This window comes from Panthera leo, chromosome D2 (assembly GCF_018350215.1).
Source record: "Panthera leo isolate Ple1 chromosome D2, P.leo_Ple1_pat1.1, whole genome shotgun sequence".
NCBI lineage: Eukaryota > Metazoa > Chordata > Mammalia > Carnivora > Felidae > Panthera > Panthera leo.
In genome coordinates this window covers 28,672,186-28,696,604 of record NC_056689.1, presented here as the reverse complement: position 1 = coordinate 28,696,604, position 24,419 = coordinate 28,672,186, and the positions used below count along the sequence as shown (strand labels likewise).

At 35.2% G+C, this 24,419-nt stretch overlaps 1 protein-coding gene across 12 annotated transcripts in view; it reads left to right on the top strand.

Annotated features, from left to right (window-relative positions):
- Positions 1–24,419, top strand: part of HERC4 (HECT and RLD domain containing E3 ubiquitin protein ligase 4) — a 136,100-nt gene that overhangs the window by 70,386 nt on the left and 41,295 nt on the right. For all 12 annotated transcript variants that reach the window (XM_042908370.1, XM_042908375.1, XM_042908374.1 and 9 more), the window contains 7 exons: positions 6,569–6,645; positions 6,942–7,066; positions 8,493–8,552; positions 8,689–8,800; positions 9,317–9,506; positions 11,010–11,182; positions 24,188–24,307. In XM_042908370.1, coding sequence (XP_042764304.1) covers positions 6,569–6,645; positions 6,942–7,066; positions 8,493–8,552; positions 8,689–8,800; positions 9,317–9,506; positions 11,010–11,182; positions 24,188–24,307 — 857 coding nt within the window. The remainder of the gene's footprint in view (positions 1–6,568; positions 6,646–6,941; positions 7,067–8,492; positions 8,553–8,688; positions 8,801–9,316; positions 9,507–11,009; positions 11,183–24,187; positions 24,308–24,419) is intronic.

Genomic DNA, 24,419 nt, shown 5'->3' with positions numbered 1-24,419 from the left:
GTGAAGTTAACTGTCTCCTCAGAAGCCTGTATCTAAATGTCTATTCTTTGAAATATAAGTGCTTTCATCTAGCTGGTACAGTTCTTTTTGCATGTATCTGAGATGTCCTTTTTTTGAAAACACAAACTCTGGCCGTGTCAGAGTTTATAGGAGAAACTTCAGGCAAGCATCGGAGTAAAACAAAAACTATCAATAGATGACTGAAGCTTAAAATGTGTGTTGCTAATTTATTGCTGATAGTTGTCAAATGGAAAGATCTGATGAGGGTTCATTATAAGAATAAGATAGCTGACAGGGATATTTGGTTGTTTCTGTGACATGCAAAACACATTATTCCAAGAAGTTTTTTAAATAAAATGTTTCTAAAGGTGACGATTAAGCTTGTTCTCAAAGAAGTCAATGACTCCTTTAACATCTGATTCATAAATGTGGAAGACTATAATTTCTTACAGAAGAAAAATGTTGAGGGGCGTCTGGGTGGGTGCTTCAGTCAGTTAAGTGTCCAACTTGATTTAGACTAAGGTCATTATCTCTCCCTCTTCTCTCTGCCCCTCTGCCAATAGTGCACATGTGCCCTCAAGCACTCTCTCTTTCAAAAAAAAATGTTGAGATATAACATGATAATCCTAAGACCTAATTACCAGGAATAACAAAGAATGTCAAGTGAAGAGATTCAGTAAGTCAGGAGTCAAGATTAGACATCAGTATATTTTGTAAAATTTGTGCATAAGTGAAATACATCCCATTTGCAAACAAGATGATACTAGATATGAATTAAAGCAGTAAGAATATACCATGAAACACTTAAAATAACAGTTAAATAATAACTGAAATTAGGATTTACCACCTGAACTTTGATAAATACAGGAAAGCTGGAACAATTTCAAAAGAGTTTTGAATAGTGTTTTACTTCATATTTAAACATCTGTGGGTTTTTTTTTTTGTTTGTTTTTAATGTTTATTTTTGAGAGAGAGAGACAGAGTGTGAGCAGGGGAGGGGCAGAGAGAGAGAAAGACACAGAATCTGAAGTGGGCTCTAGGCTCTGAGCTGTCAACACAGAGCCCAACTCATGGCTTGGATTCCTGAACCACGAGGTCATGACCTGAGCCGAAGTTGGATGCTTAACCGACTGAACCACCCAGATGCCCTTCATATATAAACATATTTCCATGTAAACATATGGAAAACAAAGATACTGACAAATCTCCAGGGACTTCTTATAAGACAAACAACTTTTGAAATATTTATATTTAATTACATCTTACCATATAAATTTAACTTAGGGAAGATTGGGTGTCTTTTCTAATTTCTTAAATAGTAACACTTTAAAGAAACCTAATTATTTCTAGCGTCTCTTCTATATAAAAGAACAAACTTTTGTGATTCTCCAAGGCCTCTCTGGGAATTCTCAAAGTTATTTTCACTAATATGTAAAAGTTATCTTGCAAGTTTTAGTTTTCTATGTTGAGGATGTGATTTTGTGAATTATGTTAGCTTGCAAGAGCTGCCATAAAAAATACTACAGACTGGATGGCTTAGACAACAAATTTATTTTCTCAACAGTTTTGGAGGCTAGAAGTCCATGATCAAGGTATCATGTCAGCACTTTGGGTTTCTTCTGAGGCCTCTCTCCTTGGCTAGCAAAGTCTGCCTTTTTGCTGTGTCCTTAATGGCCTTTTCTCTGTGTGTGTGCATCACTGATGTCTCTTCTTTTTATTTTGAGGACTTCAGATATATTGGATTAGGGTCCTTCCCTAACAGCCTCATTTTACCTTGATCATTTCTTCAAAGACCCTTTCTCTGAATACAGCTATATCTGAGTTACTGAGGGTTGGGACTTCAACATATGAACTTTGAGGGAAATAATTGAACCCATAACAGAAGGCAAAAATCAAAGAAATTGTGAGAGGACTTGAACACTTTATTAAGATATAATTATTGATATTAGAAACAATACTTGGTTACTCAAAGTGACAAAGATTTCAGAGTAAATTGTGGGGGGGTAATGAAATTGGAAATGTTTATTAGCTCTTCCAAAACTGAGGAACATTTTTTCCCCCTTAAATAATGAAAGACAATAAAAGCAACATAAAGTATTGAAAACTATTCTTTTTTTTTCCAGTATATGAAATTTATTGTTAAATTGGTTTCCATACAACACCCAGTGCTTGCAAACTATTCTAATAAGACAAAGAATTTTTGCTGTCTAGCAGATTCACAAAAAGTAAAGAATAACATTTTATATTATAGGTGAAGGAAGACAATCAGTAAACCATGGGAGCACACACTTTAAAATTGAGTGCAATTTGCTAAGACATTAACACATTTTATAGCTTCTTTCAGAGTAAGCAAGGCAAATAAAATTCACTTGTCACATTGTCTTTGGTTATGCTCTTTCGTATTCTGGAACAAACTGACTTGCTTCAGAATAGGTCGTGTTGTCTTAAGAGGGTCCATGAAATCAAAATGACTTTCATATTAATACTAAGATGTTATCTTTGCTAAGATGTAGTGCATTCTTATTGCTCATTTTTAAATGAATCAGTATTTTAAATATTTCTTAATTTTAAACTCTACTCCACTAAAAATCTCTGCTTTTAACCCCTTAAGTACTGAGAAGTTGTTTAGGGTCCTGAGTGTCCTAAAAGTATAAAGGAGTTCAGAGAATATCAAAAACTACTCCTTTTCCTTGTAAGTCAAAAGCATGTGCATAGCTGTATCTCTGTCAGTACTGCTCCTAAATAGAAGTACAATTTATAGAACTGTAAGTAGCTCAGTGATACCTTTTAGGTGGAGATATTCCTGAAGGGTGCTTTAATCAGGACTTAGTAAGGGTAGGGGGAGACAGGGGGCCCTATTTCAAAGTCTTCTCAATTTTCTCTGACAATGTAAAAAGTCTTTTGTAAACAGTAAGGAGAATATGAACTAGCCCTCCTAGATATGATAACATGTGCTATGTAAAACTGTAACAGATCAGATTATTGGTATATACAGGCATTCCATTATTACTTAATGGAAAGTCCGGGGGCGGGGGGAGTGGCAGAAATTCCCATATAGGTATTGTATATAGGTTTTATTTCAACTTCAAACTCTGGTTGCTTGGTATTGGTGCTTGGAGGTACATACTGAGAAGGACTTTGAGAACACTTTTGGGATAGAGAATAGTGTCAGTATTGCTTAGAGTTGTGGTGTAGGTGGAAGAGGCAGTGCCTTTTCACAACTTTAAAACAAGGCATCACTAATCTATGAAGAGGGAAAAATTACTCAACACATGAAAATTGGAGAGAAAAAGTCAGTTTAGATCCTAAGAGTATCCACTAAAATAAGTCATAAAAGGATTCAAGAATTAAATGTTTAAAAGTTCTTAAGAAAATAATTCTCTGATTTGAACATGGGAAAGCTTTGGGACTCCTGGCTGCCTCAGTTGGAAGAACATGTGACTCTTGATATCGGTGTTGTAAGTTCAAATCCCAGGTTGGGTGTAGAGATTACTTAAAAAGACAAAACACATGAACATGGGGAAGGCTTTCTCAGCATATGGCAGTGAAAGTCTTCATAAAGGATGAGATTTAAATACATTTGATTAAATGGAAAAAGAAATCTGTGAGTCAAAATTAAATAAGAAAAATGGCTGTAGCAAATACACCCTAAGATTAATTAACCTGAATAGCCAAAGTGTTTATACATATTGGTGAAGAAAACAGTAAGGTACCTAATAAATAAATAAGACAAACATTAATAAGAATAAATAGGGGCACCTGGGTGGCTCATTTGGCTAAGCGTCCGACTGTTGATTTCAACTCAAGTCTTGATCTCACATTTTGTGAGATTGAGCCCCACTTGGGGCTCTGCACTGACAGCATGGAGCATGCTTGGGATTCTCTCTTTTCCTGCCTGCCCCTCCCCCGCTTGCATGTGTGCACGTTTTCTCTCTCTCTCTCTCTCTCTCTCTCTCTCTCTCTCTCTCAAAAATAAAGATTAACAAACAAAAAAAGATCCTTAATAAAGGGAATTAATAAAAATTCCCAAAGAGGAAATTTGTGTTACTAAAAACCCATGCAAAAATTATTACCCTCTTTAGTATTGAAGAAATGCATATTCAAAAAGCAAGAGAAGAGTAAGTAAATGGAAAAGATCAAGAGTTGGTATTTTCCTATTTCAGTGTAACAAACTATGTATAGATGGGAGGAAGCTAATGGGCCAGCTACAAGATGAGGAAGTAGTGTTAGCATATCATTATTTTTCAACCCACAGTGAATAGTCTTAGCACTGAGCGTCGGTAGTTCCTAACATTGCAAAAAGGAATCCAACCATACATTATGTGCTTCCTGATGGATGAATGATTCCCAGTATCACCTTCTAGTAGTTTTGTTTGTTGAAACAAACAAACTTATTTAATTAAAGCCTGTCTAGATCTAACTACCAATTTACAGGAAGTACAAAAGACCAAGAAAAATGTGAAGAGAAACTTTGGGGGTACCATCAGCAAAATTCAGTCTGCAAGAAGCTGTATAACACAAATGACTAGGTTTTATAAATTTTTTGCAGTAGTAATTAAAAGGAAATTAAGAAAAATAATTTTTGGCATCTTCCTCATACCCCCCAGAAACCCATTCATGTACTATACTTCTTGATTATTTATAGAGAGCAAAATCACATTTTGGGGATAAATGAATAACATCTTGCTAAATCTTTTGAGAAAGCGAAGGATTTCATGTAGATTTATTAAAATGATATAGAGAAAAGATTTTATGTTGAATCACTGATTTATTTAATATTTTAGATTTACCCTTTTAATCTATTTTTAAAAGTTGTACCCTTTTAATCTATTTTTAAAAGTTGTTTTGACCTTAGAACATTCTTGGTACTTGTGGAAAATTAAGTCATATTGATGTTCTGAACTCTGAACTTCTTACTATTAGTATGTTCTAAGCTAGATAAATATTACTTTATATATTCATGTTAACAAATATCTAGCGAGTTCTTTTGCAAATAAAACATTATGCTTGGTAGTAGGGAATAAGGAAATTAAGATGTGGTTCCTTCCTTAAGCATTTTTAATTCTGTAGCAGCCACGGTCAAAATAATACAAAATGAAGAATTAGTCATCTAAGGGGTGGTGGGAGTCAGCAGGATGACAGAAATGTATTATATTTGGAAATAATTAGCCTTAAGTTAACAGTACTGAGCTTTGGTGTTTTGGTATGTAATACCCTAAGTACTATCCCAGCAATACTTTTTTCCCCCAGTAGTACTTTTGATAATACTCTTTCCATTTTGAGAAGTAGAAGAGAAGAAAGGAAGGAACTTTGAATGTCTTTTTTTTTTTTTTTTTAAGTTTATTTTTGAGAGAGAGAGAAGGTGTGCCAGCAAGCAGGGCAGGGACAGAGAGATTGGCAGACAGAGGATCTGAAGCAGGCTCCACACTGACAGCAGAGAGCCCAGTATGGGCCTCGAACTCAGGAACTGTGAGATCATGACCTGAGCTGAAGGCAGACGCTTAACCGACTGAGCCACCCAGGCGCCCCTGAATATCTTTTTTTTTTTTTTTTTAAATAGGCTTCACACCCAATGTGGGGTTTGAATTCACAACCTTGAGATTAAGTCATGTGCTCTACTGACTGAGTCAGTGAGGCACCTTCCCCCACCCCACACCCCTTTTAATCTCTTTTTGAAAAAGAACTTTATTGTCTTCGCTTCTAAATTTGCTTATTAATTTTTAATTTTTTTTGACTGGATTTGGGTTTATTGACAAACAGTTGCCAATGAAGAGCTGTGTCAGCTTACTTTTATACAGCTATATTGAGAGAAAATAATTTTGCATTATCAAGTGTTTGTTCAAGAAGCTTTTTTAAAAAAATATAATCGATTGTCAAATTAGCTAACATACATGTGTGTATACAGTGTACTCTTGGCTTTTGGGAATAGATTCCGGTGATTCATTGCTTATGTACAACATCCAGCGCCCATCCCAACAAGTGCCCTCCTTAATGTCCATCACCCATTTTCCCTGTCCCCCTGACACCCTACCCCCACCAGCCCTCAGTTTGTTCTGGTCTGCCTCCCTGTCTGTAACAAGTTGGGTTTTTTTGCTTTTTGTTTGTTTTTTCCCCCTTCCCTTCCCCTATGGTCTTCTGTTAAGTTTCTCAAATTCCACGTATGAAGAAGTTTTAATATTTACTTGTTTGTTGACATTCTTTTAAAAAATGAATATTCTTAATTTTAATTTCTTCTGAGCTGTCTTTTATACCTTTCATTCAGTTTTTACATTATCTTCAGTTTAAACTAAAGTATATTGGGATAAAAAAGATACAGACTAGATAACACCACTTTTTTGTGCAGAAGAAAAACTTACCAACTTCTGAGGTGCTGCTTATGCTTGTGGAATTGTTCGATGGTCCATCTCATTTCCGTAGTAATTACTATTTCAAGTCATTTTATATCATTGAATGCTGAATGGTAGGTCTAATTAAATTAGATGATTAAGAGAAAATCCAATAGCATAGTTGATGCTCTGAAAAATTTCATGTAAATCTTGAATTTCTTTGCATTTTATTTTTATTACAGATTCTGAAGAATATTTCTGTGTGAAAAGAATTTTCTCAGGTGGAGATCAAAGCTTTTCACATTACTCTAATCCTCAGGTAACAGTAGTCATATAAATAATTCTGAAGCTAATTATGAAGCTAAATTACTAATTAATTAGTAATTATTAATGTTCTTTGTATGTTACAAAGTAATTGCCTTAAATTTTTTTGCCCTCAAGTCTATAAAACTTTTCTGATCCAGTTGGTAAGTATTGTTTCAGGTGCTCAGTAGAGATATACTCTGTTAAAAACAACAACAACAACAACAAAAAACAAATGCATAGTGGAAACGTGTCTTGGTTTAAGTTATATATTTGTTTCCTCTGACTAATCTACTTATTTTTTAAATTTAGAACTGTGGGCCACCAGATGACTTTAGATGTCCGGATCCTTCAAAGCAGATCTGGACTGTGAACGAAGCTCTAATTCAAAAATGGCTGAGCTACCCCTCCGGAAGATTTCCTGTGGAGATAGCCAAGTAAGAAAAACATTTTACCGACACAAAACAAACACAAACATGACCTCTTACCTCCATGGTAGTGCATCCTGTATTTAGAAGTTTTTATTTAAGTATTTCACAAATGGTTTATGTACATAAGTTTAAATGTCTAGAATTTCTATAATAATGGATATTTTAAGAGATGTCATTTATATATAAGTTGTAATTCTTTCATGTATGTAATGTTAAATGATAACTTAAAGTACTAAACTTACCCACTTTAGGATTGGGTTTAAAATAATGTTACTTCTAGCATCCTAGGATCACTGTCTTTTAACTTTTGTATTCCATAAAAGATTTGAGTATTACTTCTTTCTTGAATATTTTGCTTATAGATGAACTTGTTTTAGTACTTACAGTTTTTTTGTTTTTTTGCAGGTGGTATTGGATTTTGGGATATGGGGCTATATCTGATAATCTTTTTTGAATTCTAGATTGTTTTCCCAAATTAAAATTTTTCTTAAAAGCCCAAAGAGTGAAGTTCAGAAATATAGCATCCCAGATTCGATTTAATACCATGTGTAATTAAGAAAATTAAATGTGTATGTTTATGTAAAAAAAAATTTTTTTAAAGAACTTCAGTTTTTTAGTCTATGGTCATAACCACCCTGACTGTGCCTGATCTTAATTTGATTTCAGAAGCTAAGTAAGGTTGGGCCTGGTTAGTACTTGGATAGGAGACCTCCTGCGAATAGCCGGGTACAGTAGGCCTAAAACAAACAAACAAGCAAACAAGCAAAAAAACAAAGTAAGACCATCAGATTTGTTTGAAGAATCAGAGGATGAGATTAGGGTAAACAGTAAACCTTTATCAAGTATTAATTAATCTTTAGTAATTTATAAAACTTACTACTTCTAATTGAGTATTGGTTAGAGGTGTACTCTGTGGCATTAAATATTAAATTAAATATTGTTATTAATAAAAAAGCAGGGGTGGGGTACACCTGGGTGGTTCAGTCATTTAAGCATCCGACTTCAGCTCAGGTCATGATCTCATGGCTCGGGAGTTCAAGCCCCATCAGGCTCTGTGCTGACAGCTCAGAGCCTGGAACCTACTTCCAATTCTGTGTCTCCTTCTCTCTCTGCCCGTCTTGCTCGCACTCTGTCTCTCCCAGAAAAAAAGAAAAAAGTGGGGTGCCTGGGTGGCTCAGTCAGTTAAGCATCCTACTTTTGATCTTGGCTCAGGTCATGATCTCAACAGTTGGTGAGTTTGAACCGTGCATTCGCCTCTGTGTTGACAGCCTCGTGGAGCATTCTTGGAATTCTCTCTCTTTCTCTGTCCCTCCCCCAGTCATGCTCACTCTCTTTCTCTCTCAAAATAAATAAAAATAAACATTTTTTTTAAAAAAGGAAAACATGTACATTTCTCATTTTGTGATTTGTGGATTTTTAACTTTCTTTCTAGCGAAATAGATGGAACATTTTCTTCCTCTGGTTGTCTAAATGGAAGTTTTCTGGCTGTTAGGTAAGTGGTAGTTCTTTGGTATGTGGAATTTTTCAAATTTATTATATTAAGTAATATATTAAAGAAGTGAAATAACTTTACAGTTTTATTATTTTCCTTCTTTCTCTCTCTTTTATTTTTGTTTTTTCTTTTATAGCAATGATGATCACTATAGAACAGGCACCAAATTTTCAGGAGTTGATATGAATGCTGCTAGGCTTTTATTCCACAAACTTATACAACCTGATCATCCTCAAATATCTCAGCAGGTTTGTTCTTAAAGTATTTTATATTTGTGTTATGTAGTCTGTTGAACTTTATAATCCATGTTACTTTGTATATAGCCTAATTAACTTTACAGTTTCAAATGCTTCATTATGAAGTGTTGTCTGTGATTTTATTATATAAACTAATATAAGAATTAATAGGGTTTTATTTTAAAACATTTCTAATTTATCAAGTAAATTTATCAAAGTAAATTGAAAAATTTACAATTTTATCAAGTATTTGTAAAGCTTTCCAGATGTTTGAGTGGACCTTTAATTACTTAACATTACGCTGTTGGTTAAGTCTTTAGACTTGCACACAAGATTTTTAAAATTTTCTTAGCAGTGCTCTTAGGCATTAATTTTCATTGTGCTTCAAAGTACATTCAGTGATTAATTGTAAGCTACATTTTTGTAAAATACCATTTCATGTTTGCTGTATTGTAAGATTTTTCTTCTTCTTTTTGGAAAGTACATTTATTTTAAATAAAGGAGGTTTTACTTTTTGTCAAAATATAGGTGGCAGCTAGTTTGGAAAAGAATCTTATCCCTAAGCTGACTAGCTCCTTACCTGATGTTGAAGCATTGAGGTTTTATCTTACTCTACCAGAATGCCCCCTGATGAGTGATTCCAACAATTTCACAACAATAGCAATTCCCTTTGGTACAGCTCTTGTGAACCTAGAAAAGGCACCACTGAAAGTACTTGGTAAGAATTTTAGTATTTTTTCCTTTTGTAATTTTTTCGCTTTAAATGAAAATCCTCATAGGTTTTTAATTTTTTTGCTGTCTGAAATTTTGCTGTCCTGCTTATTTGACACTTAGTGAAAAATAAACCTATTTTTCCTTTTATTGCTTTTTTTAGTCCTCTGAAAAACTAGTCCACTAGTTTTTAGAGGCAAAGCATGTTAAATATTAAAATTTTAATTAAACACAGCAAAGACAGTATCAGGAAAGATAAAAACTGTTTTCCATATTCCCCTCTCTCATCCCCTCAGTCTTAACTATTAAAGAAGTAAAGGAGGAGGAACAATTAAAACTGAACAAACATGGGTTAGTAAATCCTCTTTGAACTCTGTTAACTCTTCGCCTTACATTTCTCTTACTTGGTAATTTCCCCATGTTTGATTTTATTTCTCTGCATGTAGATGAGATTCTACTGCTCATCTGATCTTATTTTTCTGTCTCTAGACTCTAGTTTTTTGGCCTAAACTTTTCTCGCCTTAACTTTTCATATTGTATAGATTTCATCTCTGTTCCTGACCATTAAAGTTTGCTTGCTACATTTAATCCGATACTCTCCTTCCTGATAGTATTTGTCGGTTTGTGAAGCTGAGATATATAGAACTAATAAAATCAATACAAGAGGTTTTAGGCTGAGAGTGAGCAGAGAAAGTAGCAAGCAAGGAGTAGAATCCTGAATTCCGAGAGAATTCATGAATAAGAGTGAAGCAGGGACTCACAAGAGTATTGCTTCCATGTTGTCAAAAGTGTTTGTATTCTTTCTGTCTGCTTTATAGGATTATGGTATTTGTAGTTAATAACTGCAAATAGTGAATGTGGTGAAGGACAGACATGTTATACTTTACATTGTTCTCAGTATCTGATTTTCAGGAGTACCTTGCATTTTAAAGGTGGTGCTTCACAGTATTTCAACTTTGTTAAGTTAAAAAATAAAACTTGGAAAGATCCCAAAGTGTTGGGATTTTAGAATGTTTAAAAATCAAAATTCTAACAAAGCACTTTTTAAAAAAAAAAGTTTAGTGGGTTTTTTTTTTTTTAAGTTTATGTATTTATTTTTTTAGTAATCTCTATACCCAGTATAGGGCTGGAACTCATGATCCTGAAAGAGTCGCATGCTTTTCTGACTGAGCCAGCCAGCACCCCCCAACCCCACCCAAAGTACTATTTAATAACTGATTTTAATATTAGGTATCGTAATGAGTTTTTAATATCTAGGAAGCCAAGAAATAAATTCAGTAACCATTCTTACTTTATTTTTGCTTTTGAGAGCTTTTTAGAACAGTATTCTTTAACTTAAGAGTAGGATGGTATCTCCAAATCCTAGAATAAAATACTGTTATATGAATCTTCCTGAGATTTTCAAAGGACTAAGAGCCACTGCTTTTAGAAGAAAAGTCCCATATGATTCCTTTGAAAACTGTGATTTTTTTAAAAAATTCATTTTATTTTTGTGTTCACCCTTTAACAGAAAACTGGTGGTCAGTACTTGAGCCTCCACTGTTCCTCAAGATTGTAGAACTTTTTAAGGAAGTTGTGGTACATCTTTTGAAACTCTACAAGATCGGCATTCCCCCTTCTGAAAGAAGAATTTTCAACAGTTTTCTTCATACTGCATTAAAGGTTTTAGAAATATTGCATAGGGTATGTTCAGCAGTTCCTTTTTTCCCCTCTTTTCTCATTGCTACTGACAGATCGATATTTATTTTAACATTAATATTACAAATTTAGGTTAGCCTAAGAGATGTATATTACAGAAATTTAGAAAAGTTACCTAAATGTTTCTTTAATACATACTTTGGAGCTTTGGTCTTACTTGACTTTGTTAGGCATTTGTAGATAGCTTTTTCTGTAGTTGGGCAGAACAATAGCATACTAATGAATTAGAATTCTTCTTACCTTTTCTTGTGAAGAACATAATTTGTTAGTTTAAAAATGATTTTTGTTATTTATAGGTGGTTATCATATGAGACTGCATCCTAGTTATGATTATGAACATTTAAACTCAAGTTTTTTGCTATTAGATACTAATGGCTTCAATCAAAGTATTTCCTTTTGAAATAAATGACTAACTTGAAATTGGAACCACCTATAATTCATTAATTTGCTTATTGTTCTTTCCTGCCCTTCTTCCCAATGTAAGAAATAGTACCCTTTACACTTGTAGCAGTTCAAAGTTATATGAAGAAGTAGAGTCTCAGCTGTTTCATTAAAGATGGATTTGAGACATCCCTGACAGCTGGTAGGTATATCTTTGTTACACCATTTGGTATTCTTGAGGAGCTGTTTTGGGAGACATGACCTAAGGGGAGAAGCATATTTCTTATCTCTAAAATGACTGAAAAACCCTTAAGAACTTTAATCTTTAGTTTCTTCTTCTGTAGCATTTTCAAACTCTTGCCTAGCACTAAGGTAAATGTTAAGGGATAAAAGAGATAGTCCTTCTGTTCTCTGTAAGAAAGAACTTGTGTAGACCATTTGCTTTTCTTCCTTATTCTTTTAGTGAAGTTCTGGGTATTTCGTCAGCTAAACTTCTTGAACTTACTCTTTTCTTTTGTATTTAGTATGTTCATTCAAGATTCCTAGTAAAGTAGTCATGTCTTTTATTATAGTTGAAGAGATAATTGTCATTTCTTTCCATGGGAAAGTCATTCTTACATTTGCCTTTCCCAGAAGAAGGCTTTCTTCTAACATTTTAGGGTTAATTGGATTCTGCAGTAAACTGCTATTAAAGAAGATCCTTTGTCTTCATGGGATAAATATACTTTTTCTGTATGTCTTTTGTCTAGGATTTAAGAGATTAATTAGATTTTTCTTTTTCTATTACTTCAGTGAACCATCCTTTGTCCATCAGCTGGACCCTATTCCCAAATAGTTATTCACTGTCTCCAGTCTTTATCTGCTTATCTTTATTGCCTCTTTAAAAAATAATTTTTTTCCTTAGCTGTGTCTGTTACCACAAGTTAAAGGGAGGGTGGAAGAAGGAGACGAAATATAACTTTTTGTTTTTTGTAAATAAAGACAGAACTTAAGCACGTAACTTAAGTTCTTTTTAAAAAAAAATTTTTTTTTTTTTACGTTTATTTTTGAGAGACAGAAACAAAGCACAAGCAGGGGAGGGGCAGAGAGAGAGGGAAACACAGAATTTAAAGCAGGCTCCAGACTCTGAGCTGTCAGCACAGAGCCCGAAGTGGGGCTCGAACCCACTAACCCCAGGATCATGACCTGACCTGAAGTTGGATGCTTAACCAACTGAACCACCCAGGAGGCCCCACAAGTAACTTAAGTTCTTTGCCTAGATCAGAGACCTCATCTTGTACTGAGGAGGAACACTATAGGGCTCCATCTCCAAAGGCCTTTTTGAATTAAATTTTTTTTAATGTTTATTTTTGAGAGAGAGAAACAGGGGAGGGCCATGAGAGAGAGGGAGACACAGAATCCAAAACAGGCTTGAGACTCTGAGCTGTCGGCACAGAGTTGGCACGGGGCTCAAACCCACAAACCATGAGATGATGACCTGAGCCGAAGTTGGATGCTTAACCAACTGAGCCACCTAGGTGGCTCCAGAGACCTTTTTGATGGAACCATGCTAGATACTAGGATCTTACATTCTTGCCAGCTAAAAGGGAAGGGAAAATAATTTTAACAGTGGCTAGAATTAGAACCTCCCTTGTATGTTAATTCATGTGAACACTTTACTATATTCTTCATTTAATTTTTTAAACTCTGTATAGTTTATGTTTTGCCCCTTAACCTAAATGTCAAAGATCATAAACCAGTAAGTAGCAGAGTTGAAATACAAATCCAAATCTACTTCCAAAGTCTCTGCTTTCTTTTCTTTATTCTTTTCTTTCCTTTTCTTTTCTTTTCTCTTCTCTTCTCTTCTCTTCTCTTCTCTTCTCTTCTCTTCTCTTCTCTTCTCTTCCTTCTCTCTTCTCTCTTCTCTCTTCTCTCTTCTCTCTTCTCTCTTCTGTCTTCTCTCTTCTCTCTTCTTTTTCTTTTTATTTCTTTCTTTCCCTCCCTATTTCTTTCTGTTTTTCTTTCCCTGCTGTTTCTAATGTACTACTCTATCAGCAGGTATAGTAATATATTTGGAAGGGGTTTGTTTTTATTTAAAAAATTTTTTTTATGTTTTATTTTTTATATTTGAGAGACAGAGACAGAGCGAGCACAAGCAGGGGAGGGGCAGAGAGATGGAGACAGAATCTGAAGCAGGCTCCAGGCTCCGAGCCATCAGCACAGAGTCTGACGCAGGGCTCAAACTCATGAGCAGTGAGATCATGACTTGAGCCAAAGTCAGATGCCCAACTGACTGAGCCACCCAGGCGCCCCTTGCTTTTATTTTATGCCCCTAGATCTAGAGGTTCATACTTCTATAATTGCAGATAGCATTGTGTTATGAAGAGACCATTTTTGCTGCTTCCTATCAGTGTGATTTTGAACAGGTCTTTTGTCTTCATCATAATGCAAATGGAGAATTATCTATAAAATAAGGATTAAAATACTGGCCTGTAGTTTCCCAGGATGAATATACTGTTCAAATTATACAATATATAATGAATTCTGCATTCATAAGGCAATGATTTTGTTATTATCACTACCAAATTTTGGATGGGAAACAGCTACTTTCAATTTGACTTATTGGGTTATGTGGAAACTGGGTTGTTTGAAGTTATTTACAGACTCAAAACCAGGGTGGTAATGGTATTAATGTCTTAAGCATCTCTTAGTGGGCATCCTTAGGGCAGTCACTTATCCTTCTTTTACTCCTTACTTTGGAGAAAACTTTCCTTGGTCTTAATCTGCCATAAATAGATCCTTGTGGATATTAACTGTCAGGGATGATTCATTTTCATCTTTAGTGAAACCAAATTACTTATCAGAAACTTGTTTTTTCAAAGACACCTTCTGTGTGACAACTGTATATTTCTCTGCTCTCTGTTCCACGGTTGCAAATTAGAAGTTTCCTCAAATGGTTGCCTTCTTGACCTACAGTGGACCAGGATTAGGAAGAGAACTGGACTATGTGTTTACTAATCATTTCAGGATATATGGATGACTTGTTCCTCCCTTATGTCATGTCCTTTGAAAAACTTTTAAGTTAAAAATCATTCCCAGTATTCCAAATGGTATTATAAGAAAGATGGCTTTGGTACCTGCTGTCAGAAGTGCATATATTCCCAGATAAATGAGTTTATTGGCAAGTAATTTGGTTATTTAGTAGTTTTTGGGTTTTGACACAGTACATGTAGAGCTACTGATATGCCTAAAGCGGAGACCGACTTGTTCTCTGTAGCCTAATTGCTACATATCATGCTAATCTTCTGATCAGTGATTTTCAAACTTTTTTTAATAAGGAACCCTTAAATCAGATAAGGTACACGTATATACTTAACATATACCACCTCTGGACTGAGACTTATAAACCAGAATACTAAACTGTAATGAAAATGTGAAATAAAAATGTTATGATCAAACATATCTAGATTTTATTTTGTATATTTAAGGCAATAATACTGAATGTATAGGTTTTGAACTTCTACCATGTGATTTTTTCTTTTGTATTCATTTCGCGAATATTTACTGAGTGCCTACTGTGTGCTTATCATTGTATTAGACATTAGGGATGCAATGATAAGGAAAAGATGTGATTTCTGCCCTTGTTTAGATTTTAAATGTAGAACAGTTATATACATACCAGTAAATAAACATTTGTGATACAGCATGGTAAGTGTTAGATTAAGGAAAATTAAGGGTGCTATGAGAACACATAAGAGGGCTTGTAATACTGAAGAATTAAGGAAGGTTTCCTGGAGAAAATAATGTCCATCTTATCTACTATACAAATGTGTGTGTGTGTGTATTTTTTTTTCTTTTAACGTTTACTTACTTTGAGAGAGAAAGAAAGAGCGCAAGCAAGGAAGGGACAGACAAAATCCCAAGCAGACTCCATGCTGTTAGTGTGGAGCCCAGCATGGGGCTTGATCTCCTGAATTATGAGCTCATGACTTGAGCTGAAATCAAGAGTTGGACTCTTAACCGACTGAGCCACCCAGGTGTCCCTGTATCTTTATATGTATTTTTTAAACTGTTGATTTTATATGTAAGTCATTAATATATATGCAGGTCTTTTGGATCAGTCTTCCTTGTTCAGTGTCTACTTTCCCTGTTTTTAAAAACAGTATTAACTGATTTTCTCTTTAGTTGTTAAATCATTGTGACTAATTAACTATCCACCATAATTTCCTCCTAAGTATAAATTTGACTGAAATTTGTTTCTAAACCAAACCTGGTTTTTGAATTGTTAATTTTTATTCTAACATAGCACTTCTTTTCACAAACATGTATTGCAGGATATACAAACTGCAAACATTGGTTGCTGTTGGTGAAGGAAACTGCAGTTTACCTTTTAAAATACTTGGTTTGAGCCCCACGTCGGGCTCTGTGCTGACAGCTTAGAGCCTGGAGCCTGCTTCGGATTCTGTGTTTCCTTCTCTCTTTGCCCCTCCCCTGCTTGTACTCTGTCTCTTTCCCTCTCTCAAAAATAAACATTAAAAAACATTTTCTTTTAAATGAAATCTAAAATATTTAAAATAAAATAAAAATAAAATATTTAAAAAAAAATTTCAGAGGTCAGTGAGATGTGAATCATTTCGTATGGAACTTGCTAAATTTTAGAGTACATTCATGATTAAAAGTTGGTGTGTAGCGGCTTCTGGGTGATTTGGTTAAGCATCCGACTTCCGCTCAGGTCAAGATCTCAGGGTTCATGAGTTCAAGCCCTGCATCTGGCTCTCTGCTGTCAGCATGGAGCCAGCTTCAGATCCTCTCTTCCCCCTCTTTCTGCATGCCCCCCATCTTGCTCACCTATGCTTTATCTCTCAAAAATAAATATTTAAAAAAGGTTGGTGTGTATATTTATAAACATACATATTGGAGACGGAAAAGCCAAAGAGATTTTTGTGTAATTATTGTGTATGTTTTCTTTTTTAATAGAAAGAGTTTGGACAAGACTAGGGCAAGAGTTTGCACACTTTACCTGTAAAAGACCAGGTAGTAGTTTACACTTTGCAAGCCGTGTGGTTTCTATGGAAACAGCACTCAAAAAAAAAAAACAAAACAAAAAACCCACAACTCTCAACTTTACTGCAGACAGTGTGTAAACAGATGGGCATGGATGTTTTCCAATAAAACTTTATTTGCAAAAATAGTCTGTATGCAGGATTTTGCTGACAGGTTGTAGTTTATTGACCTTGCTCTAGGATGAAGGTTTTGATCTCGATATATAAACTAGATATCTTAGTTTTGTTTGAAAGCCAGGAATAGCAGTTTTACTCTGGTCAGTTCTTCCTAAATGTGTATCCTGACCACTGATATAAATTAATCAAACAGTGGGAAAAAAAAGAGCTCATAGTGCTTTGTGTCAGTGTATAGAGGGATTAAAAGTGTCAACTTTGAAAATGAAAGCGGTGTGATTAACATGCGCTTCTTAAACTGGGTTATTTATTCCCTTAAGAGTGGGCCCCAGGATTAAACATTGGCTGTATGTGATTGGTTTTATTTATTTAAAAAAAATTTTTTTAGGCTTATTTATTTATTTTTAAGTTATCTCTGCACTCAACATGGGGCTCAAATTTAAAACCCTGAGATCAAGAGTCGCATGCTCTTCTGACTGAGCCAGCCAGGTGTCCTTTGATGGCAATTTTACATGTTCATAAAAAGAAAAAAATGTGTATATATGTTCTAAATATAATAGCATTCTAACTATGTGTTGTATACTTCTATGCAAATACTCATATATATATGAACATATATCAAGGAACAAAAAGTAGATGGCCATATAGTGAGTTAAGATTTCTGGCTCTGTTAGCTGTGTGACTTTAGTTAAGTTTCTTGAACTCTACATCTTAGTATATTTGTCCATATGATGGTAACAATGGTATCTATTTCATAGGTTTGATTTAAAGATTAAATGAAATAATGTACATGACATGTACTTAGTAATTGGTCCATAATGATAGTTACTATTATTTCATCAGTGGAACATAACATCTGAGTGAATTTTAAGGTAAAATCTGTATTTCAGTGAAAATGTAAAGTGCCATTAGAAGCATGAACTGTGTGTGTGTGTGTGTGTGTGTGTGTGTGTGTGTGTGTGTGTGTTACTCATTTTGCCCATTCATTCATCTCATGGCGTAGAGTACCTGTTTGGACATAAGCACCTGTCTGATAGATTTATGCATCTACTAGGTGATTTCATTTGTTCCTTTTCAAATGCTGCTTAGTTGGTTTAGTGATTTTTGAAAATTATAAACAATTATTTTTGTTATTTTTACAGGAAATTTAGCTAGTTTTATTTAGTTTGTATGTTAGATCGAATTTGTTTCTTTTGATGGCTTATTTTCTTCTCCTAAATGTGGCATATTTCTTAGTGGTCTGCACTTTGTCCTTTCTGTTTTACTTTCTACTGTCTCACCTTCTGTCACAGCTTTAGTTGTCTCCTTTAAGGAAAATGTTCTCAATTAATGTGTTTTAGGCAGGCCTTTCTCTTGAGCTACTTGACAGTCTTGCCATCATTTTAAAATTTAAAAAAGATTTAATACCAAATTTCTCATCCTTCCCAGCTCTGATCCTCTCCCATCAAAACTCATCTTTTCTTGACTCATATGTCTTTGTGTTGCCAGCATTTGTTTTCCAGTTACTCTTGCTTGAAATTTTGAAGTTAGGTCTGACTCTTTTCTGTATCAGTTAGCTACCACAGGCTCTGCATTCTTTTTTATTTTCTAGAAATCTTCAATCTTTAATATCTTGATTTATTTCCCTACTCCTAGCCTCTGTATTTTTAGTATACTTCACACTGTCAACAGAATAACTTTCATAAAATATCACTCTGATTCTATCATTTGTTGACTCTCAAAACCCAATTTCCCTATGAAATTTTTCTCCTTTAGCTCATGCTATTCTCCTTATCTTTGTCTAGACTTTTCTTCCTCAGACTTTTCTTTTTGAAGTCCTTTTCTTTCACTTTATTCTTTGGTTTTTATTTTGAATATCTTCACATATACAGAAACATTGAAAGATAAATCCCTATTTTTTTTTAAAGATTTTATATTATTTTTAAGTAGTCTCTGTGCCCAACATGGGGCTCGAACTTACAACTTTGAGATCAAGAGTCATATGCTCTACCAACTGAGCCAGCTACGTGCCCCAAAGTAGATATGTACATGCCTCCCATTCTAGATTTAGTAATTGTTAACATGCTGTCACATTGGCTTTTACATATATGTATGTATTTTTTTCTTGTCATTTGAAAGTAAATTCTGATACTACCTCAGCATTCCTCTTCTTGGACATTTTCCTACCTAACAGTAATACTATTGTTTTTCTTTTTTTTCCTCTGAGAGAGAGAGAGCGTGTGAGAGTGCACGCATGTGTATGCACAAGTAGGGGAGGGGCAGAAAGAGAGGGAAAGAGAGGATCTCAAGCAGGCTCCACACCCAGCATGGAGACCAGACTTGAGGCTCAATCTCACATTTGTGAGATGATGACCTGAACCGAAATCAAGAGTTGGCAGCTTAATCGACTGAGCCACCCAGGTGCCCCTGTAGTTCTGAAGTCTTATACATCTTTTTTTTTTTTTTAATTTTTTTTTTTTAACGTTTATTTATTTTTGAGACAGAGAGAGACAGAGCATGAACGGGGGAGGGTCAGAGAGAGAGGGAGACACAGAATCTGAAACAGGCTCCAGGCTCTGAGCAGTCAGCACAGAGCCCGACGTGGGGCTCAAACTCACATACCGCGAGATCGTGACCTGAGCCGAAGTCGGACGCTTAACCGACTGAGCCACCCAGGCGCCCCTTATACATCTTTTGTTAAATATATTGCTAAATATTTGGTTTTGTTGCTATTGTAAATGAAATTTAGGTTTTTTTTTTTCCAGTTGTTTGTTGCTAGTATGGAGAAATTTAGTTGTGTTTTGTGTATTGATCTTGCACCCTGTGACCTTGATAAATTAATTTATCAGTTTCAGTAATTCTCTTATAGATTCATTTGGGTTTTTTTTTTTTTTTTATATATATACACAGCATGTTATTTTCTACTCTTATGGACTTGCAGTAAATGGGCTTTATCTCTTTGAAGAAGTCCCCTTGTATTCCTATTTTGCTTAGAGTGTTTTTTATGAAGAGGTGTTGAATTTTGTTAGATGCTTTTCTGTGCATCTGTAGAGATGAACAAACCTTTTTTTTCCCGCCTTTTTTTCTGAAATGTACTGAAATGCATTGACACTTGAATGTTACACCAGCCTTGCATTCCTGGGATAAATTCTTCTTGGGCATTATGTATTATACTTTATATATATTATTGGGCTTAATTTGCTAATATTTTATTGAAGGTTTTATGCTTATATAAGGAATATTGATCTGATAATTTTTGTTTCTCATATTGTCACCAACTTTTTTTAAGAAATAATTCCTCTTTCTCTATTTTCTGAGTTAAGATTGATATTATTTCATTTCCTCCCTAAATGTTTGATAGCATTCACCAGTGAAACCGTCTTGGCCTCTAGTTTTCTTCTAGGAAATTTAAAATTTCCTATTAAATTTTATAAATACAGTAAAACCTTGGTTTGCGAGCACAGTTTATTCCGGGAACATGCTTATAATCCAAAGTGCTTGCAAATCAAAGCGAATTTAAAGAACCATTGGCTCACTTGTGATCATGTGATGTTCGGTGCCACATACTGCTCGTATTGCAAGATGTCACTCGTTTATCAAGTTAAAATTTATCAGAAATGTTTGCTTGTCTTACGGAGAACCCTTGCAGAACAGATTACTCACAATCCAAAGTTTTACTGTAAGTACAGTGTAATTTATATTTTCTGTTTCTTCTTGAGTCAATTTTGGTAGGTCTGTGTGGTGATATTTATGTCTGTGTCTGTGTGGTGATGCCACCTTTTTCATTCCCGTTAGTGGTACTTTGTCTTCTCCCTTTTCCTCAGAGGCTTATCAACTTTACTAATATTTTCATAAAACACATTTGCTTTCTTGATTTTTCTCTAGTGTTTTCTCTTTCAGAAATATCTGCTCTTTATATCCTTTTCTCTACTTGATTTGTCCTTAATTTGGTCATCTCTTTCTCGGTCCTTAAAACAGAGGCTTAGATCATTGATTTTAAACCTTTTTTTCTAATATGATCATTTAATGCTAAGTTTTCTTTTTCTTTTCTCTGTTTGAGTAGGATCCCTCAAATTTTGATACACTTTTAATTTTATTCAATATTTTCCTAAAGCCTCTTCTTGCTCCACTATCTGAATTGGCTTTATACCAGAGGCCTCAGATTCCTTTAGTGTTGCCTGATGCTTTGGACAGAAGTGAAATGTCAAAAGTTTTTTTTCTCACTGTGTTCTGCTTTGTATGCCTGCTTGATAGAGGGTTTTTCCTTCTCACTCTTGCCCCTCCTCAGTGGTAAACTGGTCTTGCTTGTTACTCAGTGTTTTCCAGGATTAATAGAGGAGAGGACACAGAAAATTTTCTTTGATGTTATTGTCTTAGCCTTAGTCTTAGGTGATTATGTATGCCTGGATCTCAGGGTGGGACTTACTCAGAGTTTCTATTCCCTCCATCAGCATTAGGGATCCTCTGGTCCTACTGATATAAGATTCTGGGCTCAGGACTGTTGTCCCCCATTCCTCCCAGCTATTGAAGTGAGGGTGTTTCCCCCTCCTCCAGCAACAATGCATAGAATTTGCTTTACCGTTCTCAGTGTAAGTTTAAGGCTTTTGCTCTCTCTGTATAAGCAAAGGATATGGGCAGGATGGCAGGCCTTCTTTTTTTCTCACAGTGGAAGCCAATTCCTTGCACCACTGAGAGAGACTTGTGATCTTTTGCTGTTTCCAGTCATCCCAGAGACCACCCAGTGGAGGTCTGTGGAAGAGAGTCTGAGTGAGTGCAAACTGTCTGGGGCACCTAGGGGTTATAAAACCCTGTCAGGTTATCCCATACTCAGTCTTAAGCAATTTCTTAAAATTTTAGCTGATTTCCTCTTCCCTGCTTGTGTGACAGTGGTATCTTCCCTCTTGCTTTGCCACAGGTGACCCATTTCTGGCATTCTGTTTCTGTTTGGAAGTATCTGTCGATCCTTGGGATTCAGGCTCCTTGGTAATCTTATGGCTTTAGCTCTCTGATGGATTCAAGAGAAGTTTTGGGTAATTTGGAAGTGTTTTGTTCAGGGGTGCCTGTGTGGTTCAGTCAGTTAAGCGTCAGACTTTTGATTTCTGCTCAGGTCTTGATCTCATGGTTCCTGAGATGCTAACAGCACAGAACCTGCTTGGGTTTCTTTTTCTCCTCCTCTCTCTTCCTCTCCCACACATGCACATGCATACTCTCTCTCAAAGTAAATAAACTAAAAAAAAGGGTTTTATTTAAAATGATTACAATGTTCTAGGATTTTCCAAATGTCTTTTAGTTACTAACTCTTTAATTCCATTGTGGTCAGAGAACATACTGGGTGTACTTTGGATTCTTTTAAATGTATTTAGTAAGACTTGTTTTGTGGTCCAGGATATTTTATTTTAGTGAACACTCTATATACAATTATTGGGTGGTATGTTCTATTATAGTGAGTTCAAGTTAGTTGAAATTGTTCACATGTTCTTTTCTTGCTATTTTTGTCAATTTTTTATCAGTTACCAAGAGAGGGGTGTTAAAAATTCCATCAAGTTCTATCAATTCCCCCTTTGCATATTTCAAAGCATTGTTATTTGGAATTGTTACAATTTCTTGATAAATTAATCCTTTTATCATCATGCCTACCAAATGTGTCCTTTTTTCTCCAGAAATACTTGTCTTGAAGTCTACCTTAAGAGGAACCTCCCAGGTGCTGCTTTCTGCTGGGGTGTTTTTTTCCCCCAGTGTCTCACTCTATACACTAATGGTTTAAAAGTTAGCCAGCAGGGCACCTGGGTGGCTCAGTCATTAAGCATCTCACTTTGGCTCAGGTCATGATCTCACAGTTTGTGAGTTCCATTCCCACATCAGATGAGCTCATGCGCTGCGTCAGTGAGCATGAGGCCTAGGTGAGCCTCACTTCTCCTTCTGTCTGCCTCTCAGGGGATGCTCTCTTTCTCTCTGCCCCTCACTCGCATCCTTTCTTTTTCTCTGCCCCGCCCCCCTCAAAAAAAAGAAAAAAAAGGTTAGCCAATGATGTATGGGGAATTTGCTGACTGGTTTTGTGGCTTCACCCTCTAAATTCCTTTCTGGAAGTTTTACTTCCTCACTGCCACATTGGCTGTCTTACTTTGTGACCTATGACTCTTCCGTAAAGAGTCTTTTACTCTTCTGGTAAAACTGCTGCTTTGTGCTTGAGCTCTTACATATGCTGATTTGGAAGCACTTCCTTGGGCAAAAATGTGTATCACACCCGTGCTTTCTTCTTTCAAAGATTGTGTTCATTCTTGTTTCTGCTTGCTTGCTTTGGGTTGATCTCCAGTGTTTTCAAATTGTTGAGTTTTTTTATATACTGTCCAGAGTTTATAATTGTTTTTGTCAGGAGGCTAGTCTGACGCAAGGAGCTCTGCTATATCCCATACCAGAACACCTCTGTGTCTCTATTGATTTAGAATAGCCCCACTGTTTTGGAGGGTGCCTGGGTGGCTTAGTTGATTAAGCATCCGACTTTGGCTCACGTCTTGATCTTGCAGTCCATGAGTTTGAGCCCTGCATCGGGCTCTATGCTGACAACTCAGAGCCTGGAGCCTGCTTTGGATTCTGTGTCTCCCTCTCTCTCTCTGCCCCTCCCCTGCTCACTCACTGTCTCTCTCAAAAATAAACATTAAAAAAATCAAAAAATAAAAAGAATAGCCCCCACTTTTTTATCCCATTACCTTAACTGTTTGGAGACTCCTGGCCAGTCTTCTTATGCAAGTCCTAACAATCAGAATATTTGTTATTTTCCTTACGGTGATGTTTACTTTTTCTCTATCCCTTGTATTTCCTACAAACTTGAATTTAGATCAAGAGACTTGATTAGATTCAAGCTAAACATTTTTCTGCTTCATAGATGATGCTTATACTTCCTGTTGCGTTACCAGGAACATAATATTTGTCTCTGTATTGGTGGTGATTGGTTTGATAACTCAGTTAAGTTAGTGTTCTCCACTGGAGAGATTTTTTACCTTTGTAATTAGTAAGTACTTTCTAGGGTGATAATTTGCACTCTCTTCATTTTTTGTGTCCTACCCAAATGTCACTTCTTCATTTTATTCAGATGCCAGTACAGAGTGACACTTAACAAGCATTAGCTATTCTTATTTAATTCCTATTCCCCAAACAGAAGTTCTTATAGATTCTAGTTTTTATATACTGTATATACTTTAATGGTACATATCTCTTACTATGTGGTGGTTATAGAAATATTTTTCTTTTTTACTAGATTTTGAGGTACTGAATGCAGATATTCCATCTTAGATATTTTTGTGTTTCACATAGCACTTAACTGGCATTTTGCAAATAGTAGGCATTCAGTAAATTTTTTTTAATAGAGAAAATTAGCTAAGAAATTTCAGAACTTTTTCTGTTTAAACATTTTTCAATCTCTGTATTAGGTATGGGTTAAACCTAATGTTAATTACACATTTATTTGTTTTTGTAGGTAAATGAGAAAACAGGACAGATTATACAATATGATAAATTTTATATACATGAAGTACAAGAATTGATAGACATAAGGAATGATTATATCAACTGGGTCCAACAACAGGCCTATGGAATGGTATGTTTCCTTTTGCATTTTATCATTTCATTTCTATGTATCATTTATTCTCACAGAAAAGAAACTGTTGCTTGTTTTTGAAACACCAAGGTTTTTTCAGAACTTTTATTCA